The sequence below is a fragment of the Pelobates fuscus genome, chromosome 4 (assembly GCF_036172605.1).
Source record: "Pelobates fuscus isolate aPelFus1 chromosome 4, aPelFus1.pri, whole genome shotgun sequence".
Lineage (NCBI taxonomy): Eukaryota > Metazoa > Chordata > Amphibia > Anura > Pelobatidae > Pelobates > Pelobates fuscus.
In genome coordinates, this window is record NC_086320.1 from 170957277 (window position 1) to 170971857 (window position 14581).

Genomic DNA, 14581 nt, shown 5'->3' on the forward strand with positions numbered 1-14581 from the left:
TTACCCCTGGAGCAGCGATGGTACGGAGCCAAGTATTGACAGACTGCTATATCTAATGTTTCCATGGCAAACACATATAGAAGCGGGTAAAGTGGGCAGCCCACTGGGGAGCTATATAGGACTTGTACCTCCACTAAAAATCTATCAGGGAAGCAGAATCTGCCCAGAGTTACTTCCAGGAACTGCCAGTTTAGATTACGGAACGCCTTTTCGGCATCAAGGGAAAGTATGAGTCCCCCGTCTTCCAGACCCTGCCTAATATTTACAGAGTCTAACACTTTCCTAGTGTTGTCGACCCGTTGGCTGCCCTTAACAAAGCCAACTTAACTGTCTGTAATGGACCCTCCATCAATCGATGCTCTTACTGCTTACCGAGGGCTCCAAGCACTTCACCAGACACCATACTTACTGCAGACCCTTATGCACTGCCACAGCTTAGTTGGGGTCTTGCCGTCTCCTACCCACCCTGGACCTACGACAAGGCTCCAGGTTCCAGTGGGTGAACCTCTCTTCCTCGAGAGAACGAAGCAGGAACAGCTCTTACAAGAGGTAGTGATTATTCCCTGCGGCTGTAGTCGGGTCGGTCAAGGGTACTGCACCTGCTTAATGTTACCCATTCGTGGTGAGTTCCAGTCTTAGGCTGTCTTGTCCCAGGGGGCCGGGGAGGAGGGGGGAGCATGGGAGGATGAGAAGGGGGGAGGAGGTGGAGTGGAGCTGAAGGAGTTGGGGAGGGGGAGAGGGGGGAAGGGGTCTAGGTTGGTGTATGGGTTTAGGGGACTGGTCTGTCCACCGAGATGTACAAGAGCCAGGGGGTCCAAGTCCGGTTGTAGTAGAATCTAATCAAAATCCCCCAGCCTTTGGTCTCATTTGACCAGCTCTAGGCCATATAATCTTATATCCTTAGATAGACCCCTGTGGCATTCTTTGAGGTGTCTTGAATTGGGAGTTTCTTAGCAATTCTTTGGGGACCTCACGTCCTTTAAAGGTGCAGAATGTTTTGCCCACATATTTTAAATCTCTTAAATACACACTTGCAAATCCATCTGGTCCTAGTGCTTTCACTTTTGATAGTCCCTTGGTGCAATCACTAACTTCCTCTTCAATGATAGGTGTGGATAGGGAAGCAATTTGATCAGTTGTCAGGTATGGGGGTATGGGGAGGTTCTCTAGGTATCACTGTATGGCTTCCTTATTCGGGGGGAGGTCCCTGTTTGGTCTTTAAGGTTATAAGATGAGCAGTAGTAGTCAGCTAATACATTGCACATATCAGTGGGAATTGTAACCTTACGTCCTGTTTTATCAATGATGTGTGAAATTTTGCTCTGTACCTGTCTTTCTCTTAATTGCTGGACTAATAATTTTCTTCCTTTGTTGCCCAAATTATATGTTGTTGCCTTCAGCCTTTTAACAGTGTAGCTCACCCTTTGTATATTAATGTAATTCATCTGCGACTGGAGGCTCTGCATCTGAGTTGCCAATTCTAGGGAAGTTTGTAGTTGGTTTTGTCTATGGAGATCTTGTAGTTTAGTATCCCACTACTGTAATTGTGATAGTGTCAGGGTTTCAGGGTTTTCTCTGCTGTTTTAAACAGCAACCCTTCTGTTTCTGAACTATTCAATTGCTTTTAACGATCAGCTACTTCATTATCGTTTTCACGGTTACTCACCTGGTTGTTAGTAGCCAGCCCTGTTTCTAATTAGCATAGGCGTGCGCACGGGGTGTGCTGGGTGTGCCTGGGCACACCCTAATCCCCGCGGCACGCCTATGTATTGAGACCGGCAGGGGAGATCTCAGGATCCCCCCTGTCGGCTCATGCAGAGCCGGCGCTATCCAAATGCCGGCTCTGCTCTCAGCCTCCCTCCCCACAGACCCACAGGCAGTGAGGGAGGCAGGACAGGACCGGTGGAGCTCTTGCCAGCAGCTCCGCCAGGTTCCTCTCGCGAGATCTGAGCGTTGCCGCGGCTAGAGTTCACTCACCACTGGACCACCAAGGATGGATGGCAGAACAAGGATCCCTCTTCCAGGCATAAGGTAACAAGGGAGGGGGGATATTAACTGATCTGCCCCCACCTCCACTGGACCACCAGGGAATGTAGCAAGGAACAAGAATCCCCCCTCCCCACATAAAGTAAGAAGGGAGGGGGGATATTGAGTAATGTACCCCCACCTCCACCCCCCACAATCACCCACACACATAAAGCACCTACACACATACAGCACCTACAGACATACAGCACCCGCAGACATACACAGCATCCACACACATACACAGCACCCACACACATACACAGCCCACACACATACACAGCACCCACACACATACAGCACCCACAGACATACACAGCACCTACACACATGCAGCACCCACAGACATACACAAAACCCACACACATACAGCACCCACAGACATACAGCACCCACAGACATACAGCACCCACAGACATACAGCACCCACAGACCTAGACAGCACCCACACACATACATCACCCACAGACATACAGCACCCACACACATACACAGCACCCACACACATACACAGCACCTACACACATACAGCACCCACACACATACAGCACCCACAGACATACACAGCATCTACACACATACAGCACCCACAGACATACACAGCACCCACAGACATACACAGCACCTACACACATACAGCACCCACACACATACAAAGCACCAACACACATACAGCACCCACAGACATACACAGCACCTACACAGCACCCACACACATACAGCACTTACACACATAAAGCACCCACAGACATACACAGCACATACACACATACAGCACCTACAGACATACACAGCACCCACAGACATACAGCACCTACAGACATACAGCATCCACAGACATTCACAGCACCTACACACATACAGCACCCACACATACAGCACCCTCACAAAAACACACAGCACCCTTACACACATTACACAAACAGCACCCAAACACACAGCACACAAACAGTACCCTCACAAACACAAACAGGACCCTAACAAACACACACAGCACACTACCAGTACCATCACACACAGTACATTAACAGCACCCTCACAAGTGCGCACACACACACACACACACAAACACCCTCACCCACATAGTACACTACCAGCAGCCTCACACACACACATCACACTAACAGCACACACACACAGCAGTGTATGTGTGTGTGTGTATATATGTGTATATGTATATATATATACATACATATATATACGCGGCATGTGCTTGTGCTTTAGGGTGCACACCCTAATGCAATAGGCTGCGCACGCCTATGCTAATTAGTGTAGCCTATTTAAGCAGCAAGTCCCAGTACCTCCTTGCCCTTGGTTGGTTTCCGGTTTCCCAGAAGACTCCCTGTTTCCTGTTGAATTCTTGGTTCCTGACTTCTGGACTTGTTCCTGTCTCTGCTGCTCTCTGTTCTCCTGATTCCAACTCGTCTGACTACCCACTTAAAGGGACACTCCAGGCACCCAGACCACTTCTGCCCATTGGAGTGGTCTGGGTGCCAACTCCAACTACTAGTTTTTTATAAACTGCAATAATTACCTTGCAGGGTTAACTCCACCTCTAGTGTCTGTCTACTAGAGGGCGTCGCTGGACGTCCTCACGCTGTTTGAGGACCTCCAGCGTCACTCATTTCCCCATAGGAAAGCATTTTCAATGCATTTTCAATGCTTTCCTATGGGGAGCACTAATGCGCATGCGCGCCATTGCCGCGCATGAGCATTAGGTCTCCTCGGCCGGTGGGCGGGATCAGTCTCGCCCACCGGCCGACGGAGTCAGAAGGAGGAGCGGCGCGGAGGAGGAAGCAGCGACGAGGGACATCGTCGCTGCCTCAGGTAAGTGACTGAAGGGGTTTTCACCCCTTCAGCAACTGGGGATTGGGGGGAGAGAGAGGGAACCTGCAGTGCCAGGAAAATGGATTGTTTTCCTGGCACTGGAGTTTCCCTTTAAGTGCCTGACCCCTGCTTGCCTCCTGGACTTTGCTTTTGGTTTATTTCATTTTGCTATTTATTAATAAAGGTGTTTTGCATCTACGTTCTGTCTCTGTCTGGTTCCTGGTCCCTAATAGATAGTGTTATTCTTTTTCCTTAAAAAAGATGCTTGCTTTATGAGGGTGTCTCTGTTGACTGACTCATGTGCTTGCCAGAGTGTGTCCACTTGAATGTCAGGTTTGTAATTTATGTGAAACAATTGGGTCAATTCCTCTTAAAGAGTGTCCAGAAAAGACATGTCTGTAAGGAAGCTTTCATTTAATTGCCATGGGCTTTTGTTGGTCAAATAGGGTCATCATAACAGGGTTATGGTCAGACCACTCCGTGGTTAGAATTTCGTATTTCTGAACATGATTGGTATGAGAAGAGTGAACCAAGTACCCATCAATCCTTGAATAGGAATTTTGAACTACAGACTACAGGACTACAGGAATTTTGAACTCTCCATGAGGTTCTTGGTGTGCCAAACGTCATGTAGCTGGTGAGATACGATCAGTTTAGTGGTGGCTTTACATTGAGTTTTTAGTTTGTTGTAGCATGGGGCGTGTGAGATATATGTAGAGTCTATCTTTGGGTCATATACATAATGAGATTTTTGAGGAAGCCATGAACCTGAAAAAAAAAAATATCACTTTTGTTTCTCCTGAGATACGAAAGGTAGCAGTTAGTAGTAGAGGGCTACTCCTTTGAAATTTCCCTAAGGTTCAAGGATGGGCTGGATATCTTCTTTTGATATGAATCAAATTACATAGATTCCTCTGAAGACTCATCCTAAAAATAGTCAAAAGGATCCAGATACCTTGACCATTTGCAAGCTTTACCAGCTTCTTTGATGCCTTGAGAGACTGCCTGCTTGATATTTTTCATACTATTTGGTCCAGGATTAGAGGGTCCTGCTGCTGATAAACAGTCTGTGCAGAGGCATTTCCCTTCAAAGGCTCTTTTGTCGCATGCTTCGCATAGGGTCCTTCTAGGCGACTTTCCTTCTTCCTTCTTTTCGTAGAACTATCATAATAGAGAATAATTGTTACTAGCAAGCATGCATTATTAGATGCTCTTGTTCTATGCTAAGGGTATTAGAACCCTGCAGAGATCACTGAAACAGTGCTCCCTTTATATTCTGCCATCAATGGGCTGGCCTGTGGATTGATAGACAGCAAAGTGTGCATTCACGCCAGACTGACCTGTAGATTCTTTGGAGGGACCCACCCTCTTTCCAAGCTTGTCTGTCCCCTTTGGGCAGACTCAGTGTTGGAATTTCACATGACTGGCAGTCCCCTTCTACACCTGCCCACGTGGCATCCCACTTGCAGAGACGAGGAAGTTGATATCTGAACAAAATTGGAACACCCAGAGACTCTTGACATCATACCCACTGTACTGTCACATATTTGTGGCAGTGTGGGAGTTAATAAAACTTAAATACTATGATCACACAACAATACACGAATTATGTATTTACCTTTTTATGCTAATGGGATACTGACAAAACCTAGACTATTGTTGGGTCTTGAGGACTGGTTTGGGAAACACCTCTGTAGGTAATACACATGGGAAAGTAATATTCAATATTTAAAGAAACATTCAAAATTTGTGCTGGGGAATATTTAGGAATGCCAGTGCCAGTAAAGAAAAAAAAAAAAAAGTACCTTTAAAAAAAATAAAAAAAATTCACATCAGGTTTATGTAGTTGTCTTTGTCTTTTAAACCTAAAGAATAGAACTTCAAGTTTCACTATAGAATTGATGGGGGACTAGAGGGCATTAATAACCCCTATTTTAAATGACAGTACCCCTTTAAGAGTCATTCGCATACACCAAGAGAGTTTAACAAATATGTAATTATTGTAGTTTTCCCGTTATTAGACTGGTTTATCAGATAATGTGGGAGAAGCAGCGCTACAACTCATTTAATCACTGATAGCCCGTAACAGGCAGGACGATTCCTTGAAAAAATTACGCGTTCAAAGTCCATTAGCAAATACAAAGGTATGCTGCAGTACGTGTTTCACCCAGCGGGGGCGCACGGCACTAAGAAACATAGAAAGCTGCCAGATAGTTGTCCTTGTAAATATGTGACGTTCTCGAAACGTCCAAGGAGCATGAGTACCTTCTGTAAACCAATCAGTGGACGCGTTACATCTGCTGGCAAGCTGTATGTTATCCATTTGAAGAGCCTTTGTCAGTGGCCATGAGTGTGAGAGATTCGCTGGTTAGTCCTCTAAGAGCAGCCTGTCTCAGAGGACGCCTTTTGTAACCCATGGCTGCTTCCTTGTTCTGTGTACAGAGGTGCGGGTGGATCTCATTGCCCAGGGCGATCAGGTGCGTTCCAGATCATTAGCCCTTTAATGCATGGAGTAGGAGACAGGGCAAGTTTGATGCCTAGTTCCATAACTACTTCACTTTGCCCTTATAGGAACTGTTTTAGTATGAATGTATCACCGGGGTTCCATGTTGCACCTGTACACATTGTAACCCTGAGTGTGAATATTGCTCAGTTCTCTTGCAGACATTTATTGAAATGTGGCTAAAATCATGGAATTGAGGTTAGTATAATGTGAATATGATACACAATTTCACAGGTGTTTGATGATTTTGTAAGTTATTTCTGTTTAGTAACCTGTTTATACTTGATAAGAACTAGCTCTTAGCATGTTATAAGCTTCTATTATTTGAATTGATGTTCCAGGTGGGATTTCCTACACTTGTTGATTTAAGAAGTTCTAAGAACTTAATCTGAATTAAGTGGTCTGGATGCAGTGGTCCTTTATCTTTAAAGGGGCACTATATTCTCAAAAACAACTATATCTTAATGTAGTTGTTCTGGTGTGTATAATGAGTCCCTGCAAGCTTTTTAATGTAAACACTGCATTTATACTGAGAAAAGGCAGTGTTTACATTACAGCTTAGGAACACTTCCAGTAGCAGTCACTCAAAGCCACTAGAGGTGCTTCCAGGGTGCTAAACATTTCCAATAGAGTTGCACTGATTTAATGCATCTCTATGAGGAGATGCTGATTGGTACAGTGTGGCATTTTGCAGTGCATGCACGATAGCCTCCCAATGCTTTTCTGTGAGAAAGCATTGGATTGGCTGACATCCTCAAGTGTGATCTCAACCAAGTGGGCATGCCCAGCCACAGCCAAATATTGCACTAACCATGCATGGGCATTTTGTCTGCAGTGCTCTTCTGTGAGAGCATTGGATTGGACTTTAGAAGTGACGTAGCAGGAAGCAGAACGATCAGCTGCAGAGATTCCAAATTTTTAGTATAACTGTTTTATGGTATATAAAGCTGAATATTATACATTACTGTATATGTAAGCATAGTAAGTACAGCCATATATCATACTGAACATTTATGGTTGATAACTTTGCTATACTGTATGAGGTTATGTATCACTATACTGAACAACTTTGTTCATTCAGCTCACTAATCCATGTATAGATACCACTGGAACCATAGCATCACTAGGAACTTAAAAACAAAAATCATTTTATAACAGCTCTGTTACCTTCTGGAATCTTTGAATATTTTGAAAAGAATCCCAATGGTGACATTGCTGCTTGAGGAGAGAGTACAACACTGATGTCTATGGCATATACTCCAACACTGCTATAAGTGACACAATGCCTTATTCCCACAGAAATCTAATCTCCAATTAGATTTTAGCAACTAGTGTTCCTTTAATATAGTCACCCTGGGACCTGAGCATTTTAGCTGTCTGGTTAACATGGCAATATCTTAGAGCTGCAGTGCTTTTTTTTTTAAATTGCTGCTGTTATAGGTCACTCACAGAGCATCGGTGTTGGGTAGTTTTCACAACAAGCTTTGCTTACAGTGTTATGATGTTTTGACTAATCCTTTAAGTTAGTAGTTTTTGCTGTGATGGGACACTCTTCTCACAGAATGCAAGAGTGAATTATATTTATAATCCATTAGTTATTAATTCAGTCGATTTTGTTAGATGACAGATGCATAACATGCACCTCCCTTGGCTCTTCATTTCCAAAATGAAGTAGTGAGACATTGTGAAGGAAGCGTTATGTGGCCTCATTACTTTTTTGTTATGCTTTGTTACCAATCTAGTTATAGTGTTGAATTGAATTATTCTCATGCTAATGTTCCGACTGCCTCTTTGACCCTGTGCTTGACTACGTACCTGACCATGAGTTGTCTTAGTCCTGATTCCAGTGCACTGGCCACATTTCTGACTTAGAATTTTGTTGTGTCCTTAATTGGGTTATCCTCTGATATTCTAGTGTGTTTTGTTGTTTTTTTTTCTCCTGCCCTGAATTGTGTTAAATATAGTTTTGATACTTCTGATTTCTATCCCAAGCATTATGCCCAGCCACCCTAAAGTTGGTAATACTCATTTCTATCATTCCCACTCTGCCCTTGGTGGGTTTCTGATATATATATATATATATATATATATATATAATCTCTATATATCTATATCTCTCATGCTGTGGAACCTCTCGTATCCTGACATTATAAAAAGGTTGGAGAAGCAGAACCACAGGATGGATCAGATAGCATAGTCTGTCCAAACACTAGTGAACCCTCTTCTCCTGTTGTCCCACAAACCGTAGTATCCTCTACTTCAACTTGTCATGAAAGTGGCAAAAAGGGTCCCACTCTGCATGTTTACAATTATCTGCCCTGTGGGGGAAAACCACAAGGTTTTAGGGGTTCAAGTAGCAATTCATTTTGAGTTTTTCCCCTCACTCTTTCCCTATTGACTGGGCCAAGGTTGCTGCCAGAGACCTTCCCTCATACAGTGAATACCTGACTGTGTGTGTCTTACTTAGATTGATACATGTATCTTCACCCATCGGGTCATCAAAGAGAAGGAGAAGGCTAGGAGAACCTTTTTCTATGGCTTGCTCCTGGGTTTTGGTATGACTGTTTGTTTTAAACGTTTGATCTCCACTGACACTGGTCTAAGTGCCTCGGAGGAAAAACCTTTGCAGTTAGGTCTGACTTGGTCTGTCTGAGGCAGAGAAATATTATAGGCAATGGGTTGGTCTCTGCCTGTAGTGTGGGAAGAAGGGGTACCTTAGGACTATTTGCCCAATCATTCTGGGAAATGCCAGCACCCTAAGGCCATATTGGGGACAAGCCTTAGGTCTAAATACTATTCCCTTTAGCAAACTAGGCACCTTTCCATCCTGCTAGATAGCAATGGATTCTCTGTAGCCACCCAAACTCTTTTGGACTCTGGGGCTGCTGAAAACTTTATAGATTCTAAATTTGCCCATCACAAGGGCATCACCTTGTCCAAAACAAACCCCTTTCGTTATTAAGGCCATAGATGGGAGACATTTCTGCCTTTAATATCATATAACCAATATCTGAAGAGCCAATTCCTATATGTATTTATGTGCATGTATTGCATCTGGAAGACCTTTTTCTTTCAAGTGAATTCTTCTACCTGCTGCACAATAGTTCTGGTGTCTCCCTGGTTTACAAAACACATTCCCAATATCAGTTGAAAGGAGGGCAATATAACTAATTTGGGTCCTGTTTCACATCTTTTCTGTTTCACCTCCGTGGAAATCTGTTCTTGCCACCCAGTTACCTTCCCCATATACTGATTTGGTGATGGTATTTTATATGAGAAGTAGACAAAATCTACCACCTCACCATATCTGGCTGCCCTATTGATCTCTTGCCTGGTACTAATCATCCTTGAGGCAGAACATATCCCCCATCGATTGCAAAAAAATAAAGCTATGGTAAACTATTTTCTATTTTATGTAATGATCCTTTTATCAAGTTTTTGTAAGGAAATAGAAGTGCATCCCTACCATTAGTATATGCCTTGATTCTTCAGCCATATACAGTGAGGGGGGAAAAAGTATTTGATCCCCTGCTGATTTTGAACCTTTGTCCATTGACAAAGAAATGATCAGTCTATAATTTTAATGGTAAGTGTATTTTAACAGTGAGAGACAGAATAACAAAAAAAAGGAAAAACGCATGTCAAAAAAGTTGTACGTTGATTTGCATGTCAATGGGTGAAATAAGTATTTGATCCCCTATGAATCAAAAAGATTTCTTAGAGGGAGTGCTCCTAATCTCAGCTTGTTACCTGTATAATAGCCACCTGTCCACAGAAGCAATAAATCAATCAGATTCCAAACTCTCCATCATGGCCAAGACCTGTTCAAGGATGTCAGGGACAAGATTGTAGACCTAATAATTAAAAACGTTTAAAGGGACACTATAGTCATCAGAACAACTACAGCTTATTGACTTTGTTCTGGTGTGTAGAATCGTTACCTTCAGGCTTTTTGATGTAAACACCGTCTTTTCAGAGAAAATGCAGTGTTTACATTGCAGCCTAGTGATAACTTCACTGGCCACTCCTCAGATAGCTGTTAGAGATCCTAAAATGCATCCAAACATTGTGTCTCCTCCTTCTGCATACAGACACTGAACTTTCCTCATAGAGATTAATTGATTCAATTAATCTCTATGAGGAGATGCTGATTGGCTAGGGCTGTGTTTGAATCATGATTGCTCTGCCCCTGAACTGCCTCTTTGTCAGTCTCAGCCAATCCTATGGGGAAGCATTGTGATTGGATCAGGCCACCACTTCTGATGATGTCAGCAGACTGCTTGGTTTTTTTGTAGGCAAACAGCATGCAGAGTTACAGCTTCGGGCTTGAATACAGTAAGATGTTGTTATATTTATGGAGGCATGAGGGGCCCAAGGGGGCTAGATGGTGAATTTAGCACTATATGGTCAGGAATACATGTTTGTGTTCCTGACCCTATAGTGATCCTTGAAGTATCAATGGCGCAGTAATTAAAACCCAGTGCAGTCAAAAAATCACCCAAGTGCAATGTCTCTTTCACACTTAATACATACGTAGATCAAACAGGGAACAAGGTGATAGCGCACACAATGGTAAAACTTTGCAGATGGTAATTGAAATACAAAATAACTCTGTCTCCCTCGGTCTGGTGCTCCATGCAAGATCTCACCTCGTTGAGTTTCAATAATCATGAGAACGTTGAGGAATCAGCTCAGAACTACACGGGAGGATCTTGTTAATGATACCAATTGTTTTCTTGGGGACTATTGGGAACACACTATGCCGTGAAGGACTGAAATCCTGCAGTGCCCATAAGGTCCCCCTGCTCAAGAAAGGACATGTACAGGCCTGTCTGAAGTTTACCAATGAACATCTGACTGATTCAGAGGAGAACTGGGTAAAAGTGTTGTGGTCAGATGAGACCAAAATCGAGCTCTTTGGCATCAACTCAACTTGCCCTGCTTGGAGGAGGAATACTGCCCATGACCCCAAGAACACCATCCACACTGTCAAACATGGAGATGAAAACATTATGCTTTGGCGGTGTTTTTCTGCTAAGGAGACAGGACAACTGCATTAAAGGAACGATGGATGGGGCAATGTACCATCAAATCTTGGGTGAGAACCTCCTTCCCTCATTTAGGGCATTGAAAATGGGTCGTGGATGGGTATTCCAGCATGACAATGACTCAAAACACACAGCCAAGGCAACAAAGGAGTGGCTCAAGAAGAGGCACATTAAGTTCCTGGAGTGCCCTAGCAAGTCTCCAGACCTTAATCCTATAGGAAATCTGTGGAGGGAGCTGAAGGTTCGAGTTGCCAAATGTCAGCCTCGAAACCTTAGTGACTTGGATCTGCAAAGAGGAGTGGGACAAAATCCCTCCTGAGATGTGTGCAAACCTGGTGGCCAACTACAAGAAACATCTGACCTCTGTAATTGCCAACAAGTACTAAGTTGAAGGGGGGAAATATTTATTTCACTCATTGACATGCAAATCAATTTATAACTTTTTTTTTTTTTACATGTTTTTGGGGATTTTTTAAAATACACCTACCATTAAAATTATAGACTGATCATTTTTTTTCAGTGGGCAAACGTTCAAAATCAGCAGGGGATCAAATACTTTTTTTTTTTTTCCCTCCCTGTACATGCACCTTGTGTTAATGTTTAAAAACCAACAATTAGTCTTATGGTATTCACTGCTTCACTCCCTGTACAGTGCAGTGACATCATCAAACTGTCAAATTCCAAGACTATAAATAAATCCTATCATATACTATAGTTTTGTTAAAGTTTATTTTTTTTCAGAATTTTTTTTTTATCGATTTATTACTTTTTAATACCTGATGAAAATGTTATATTTAAATTATAATTTTTTTTTGATGTGACAGTTCTTCTTTAAGTTATGCCTTAATTTTGTATGTTACAATCGGTAATTGGGTTGCACTGATAAAGGCAGTTGTTTGTCACAGAATTATGACAACTCTGTCTATAGTATATACCAGTACATATCAAGTTAATGTTTATTGTATTAATGAAAATAAAGTGGTTTCAATGTGCAAACTAAATGTATCAAAAGCAGATTCCTTTTAAAAGGTCCTCCCTCATGTCCAGAGTTTGAAACCGATCATTGTCACATGTCTTGTTCATGGAAGAAAAAGTAGGGCAAAGTTGAAAATCAAAATAGGTTTTCTTGCTGGCTGCATTGGTTGCTGAGATGAATTTGTCAGAATGTTCCCACTGTAATCCTAATGGAGATAAAATGTCTGATTGAAATGTGTTCTCATTTTCAAGCCAAACATTTTCAAGTAAACCGGTTAGGTTTGTCTTCCTGTGTCTGAATTTATTTTTATTTTATTCTTTCCTGAGTCCTCAAGTTTAATCTCTTAAGGACGCAATTGTTCTGTACTAAAAGAAAATCTAGAATTTTAGTTTTGTTCCATAATTGATGTAGGACCCGTTTAGGGGGGTCTGCCTAGACATTGGCAGGCAGGCATTCCCTCCAATGGCCATTGGAGTAACTAAATGACCTCCATTTCTGTAAATATACATAGGGATTAAGGAGAGCGCGCAGGTAACTTGTTTTTACTATATCTTGGGGCTGATGTGTACTGTAGTCGTTGCTGCCGCCCAGGAGTGATGGGAGTGAGCGCAGGACTTATTTTTCTGTATTTGTACTTCCTATGCCAGTGGCACCTACGTTCAGCATCTGGAGACTCTGAACGCTCCCCATAGAGATGCATTGATTTAAATGCATCTCTATGAGGAGATGCTGATTTGGCGCGGCACAGTGTTTTGCTGTGCGTATGCAATAGCCTCCCAACGTTTTTCTATGGGAAAGCACTGGCTTGGCTGAGATCATAAAGATTGATCTCAGCCATGGAGACCAGCGAGGCAAGAGAGAAAAGAACATCTTTTTACTCTATTCTGAGTGGTTCAGTAACATAAACTACTATGTCAGCACTATAGTGTTAGGAATATATGTATTCCTAACCTTTATAGTGTTCCTTAAAGTGTTCCTGACCCTGTAGTGTTAAAACCACCATCTAGCCCCCCTTGCCTCTCTAAATATGTTACAATCCTACTTGTGTTGAAGTCTGCAGCTGCTGTCTACTGACATCAGAAGTGGTGGTCTGAGCCAATCACAATGCTTCCCCATAGGATTGGCTGAGACTGTCAAGGAGGCAGATCAGGGGCAGAGCCAGCACAAGTCAAACACAGCCCTGGCAAATCAGCATCTCTTCATAGAGATGAATTATCAGTGCATCTCTATTATGAAAGTTCAGTGTCTGCATGCAGAGGTTGGAGACACTGAATGGCAGTGCTGCTCACTGTGCAGCACTGCCCCAGGAAGCACCTCTAGCAGCCATCTGAGGAGTGGCCAGTGGAGGTAGCCCCTAGGCAGTAATGTAAACACTGCATTTTCTCCAAAAATCGTGTTTACAGCAAAAAGCCTGAAGGGAATGATTATACTCACCAGAACAAATGCAACAAGCTGAAGTTCTGGTGACTATAGTGTCCCTTTAAAAAAAATAAAAAGTAATGCTGCTATAATTCCAGTTATTTGGACAGTTTAGTCATTGGGATTGCATGTTCCAGTAGGTGGCAGTTGAAGACTAACTTATATAATACGTTTGTATAATGAGTAGATGTAGGAATTTGATGCACCGCTGTGCGAAACAGATTAAAGGTATGGTTTCCTAATAAGCAAACATATGATCACACAGATAACTCTATAATTCAGAAATGCACTGGTATGTGGGAACAACATTTTAAACAAGATATCTTATGCTTAGCAAAATGTTATAATCAGAGGGCAAGAAAATAATGTACCCAGTATAATATCAGATTATGTGATATATTGTGTAAGAGAAAAAAATTACAAATCCTAGGGATGCACTGAAATGAAAATTATTTTATTTTTTTCTGCAAATTACTTTAAAACATTTTTTTTTCTATAAATGTATTAATATTAGACTTTTTAATGAGTTTTTAATGAATCTAATATGGAAAACTACAAGCCAATAAAATAAGGGATCTTTTCATATTACATATTATACTGTTGAGGTTGCCAGTTATAAATTTATATACACCACATTAATGGAAATAATTTGTCACTATACCCACACTGCCCATATAATATCACTCTACACACACTGCCCATATAATGATATTATATACCTATACACACTGCCCATAATGTTATAATATCACTATACTGTACTTACCAACATTTCCTAGGATG

General features: G+C 42.2%; 1 protein-coding gene across 2 annotated transcripts in view; it reads left to right on the plus strand.

Annotated features, from left to right (window-relative positions):
- The first annotated feature begins 6169 nt into the window (after positions 1 to 6169).
- LOC134608714 (enoyl-CoA delta isomerase 2-like) overlaps positions 6170 to 14581 on the plus strand; it is an 89334-nt gene continuing 80922 nt past the window's right edge. For both annotated transcript variants that reach the window (XM_063451771.1, XM_063451772.1), the window contains exon 1: positions 6170 to 6329. In XM_063451771.1, the coding sequence (XP_063307841.1) occupies positions 6268 to 6329 (62 nt within the window). In that variant the 5' untranslated portion in view covers positions 6170 to 6267. The remainder of the gene's footprint in view (positions 6330 to 14581) is intronic.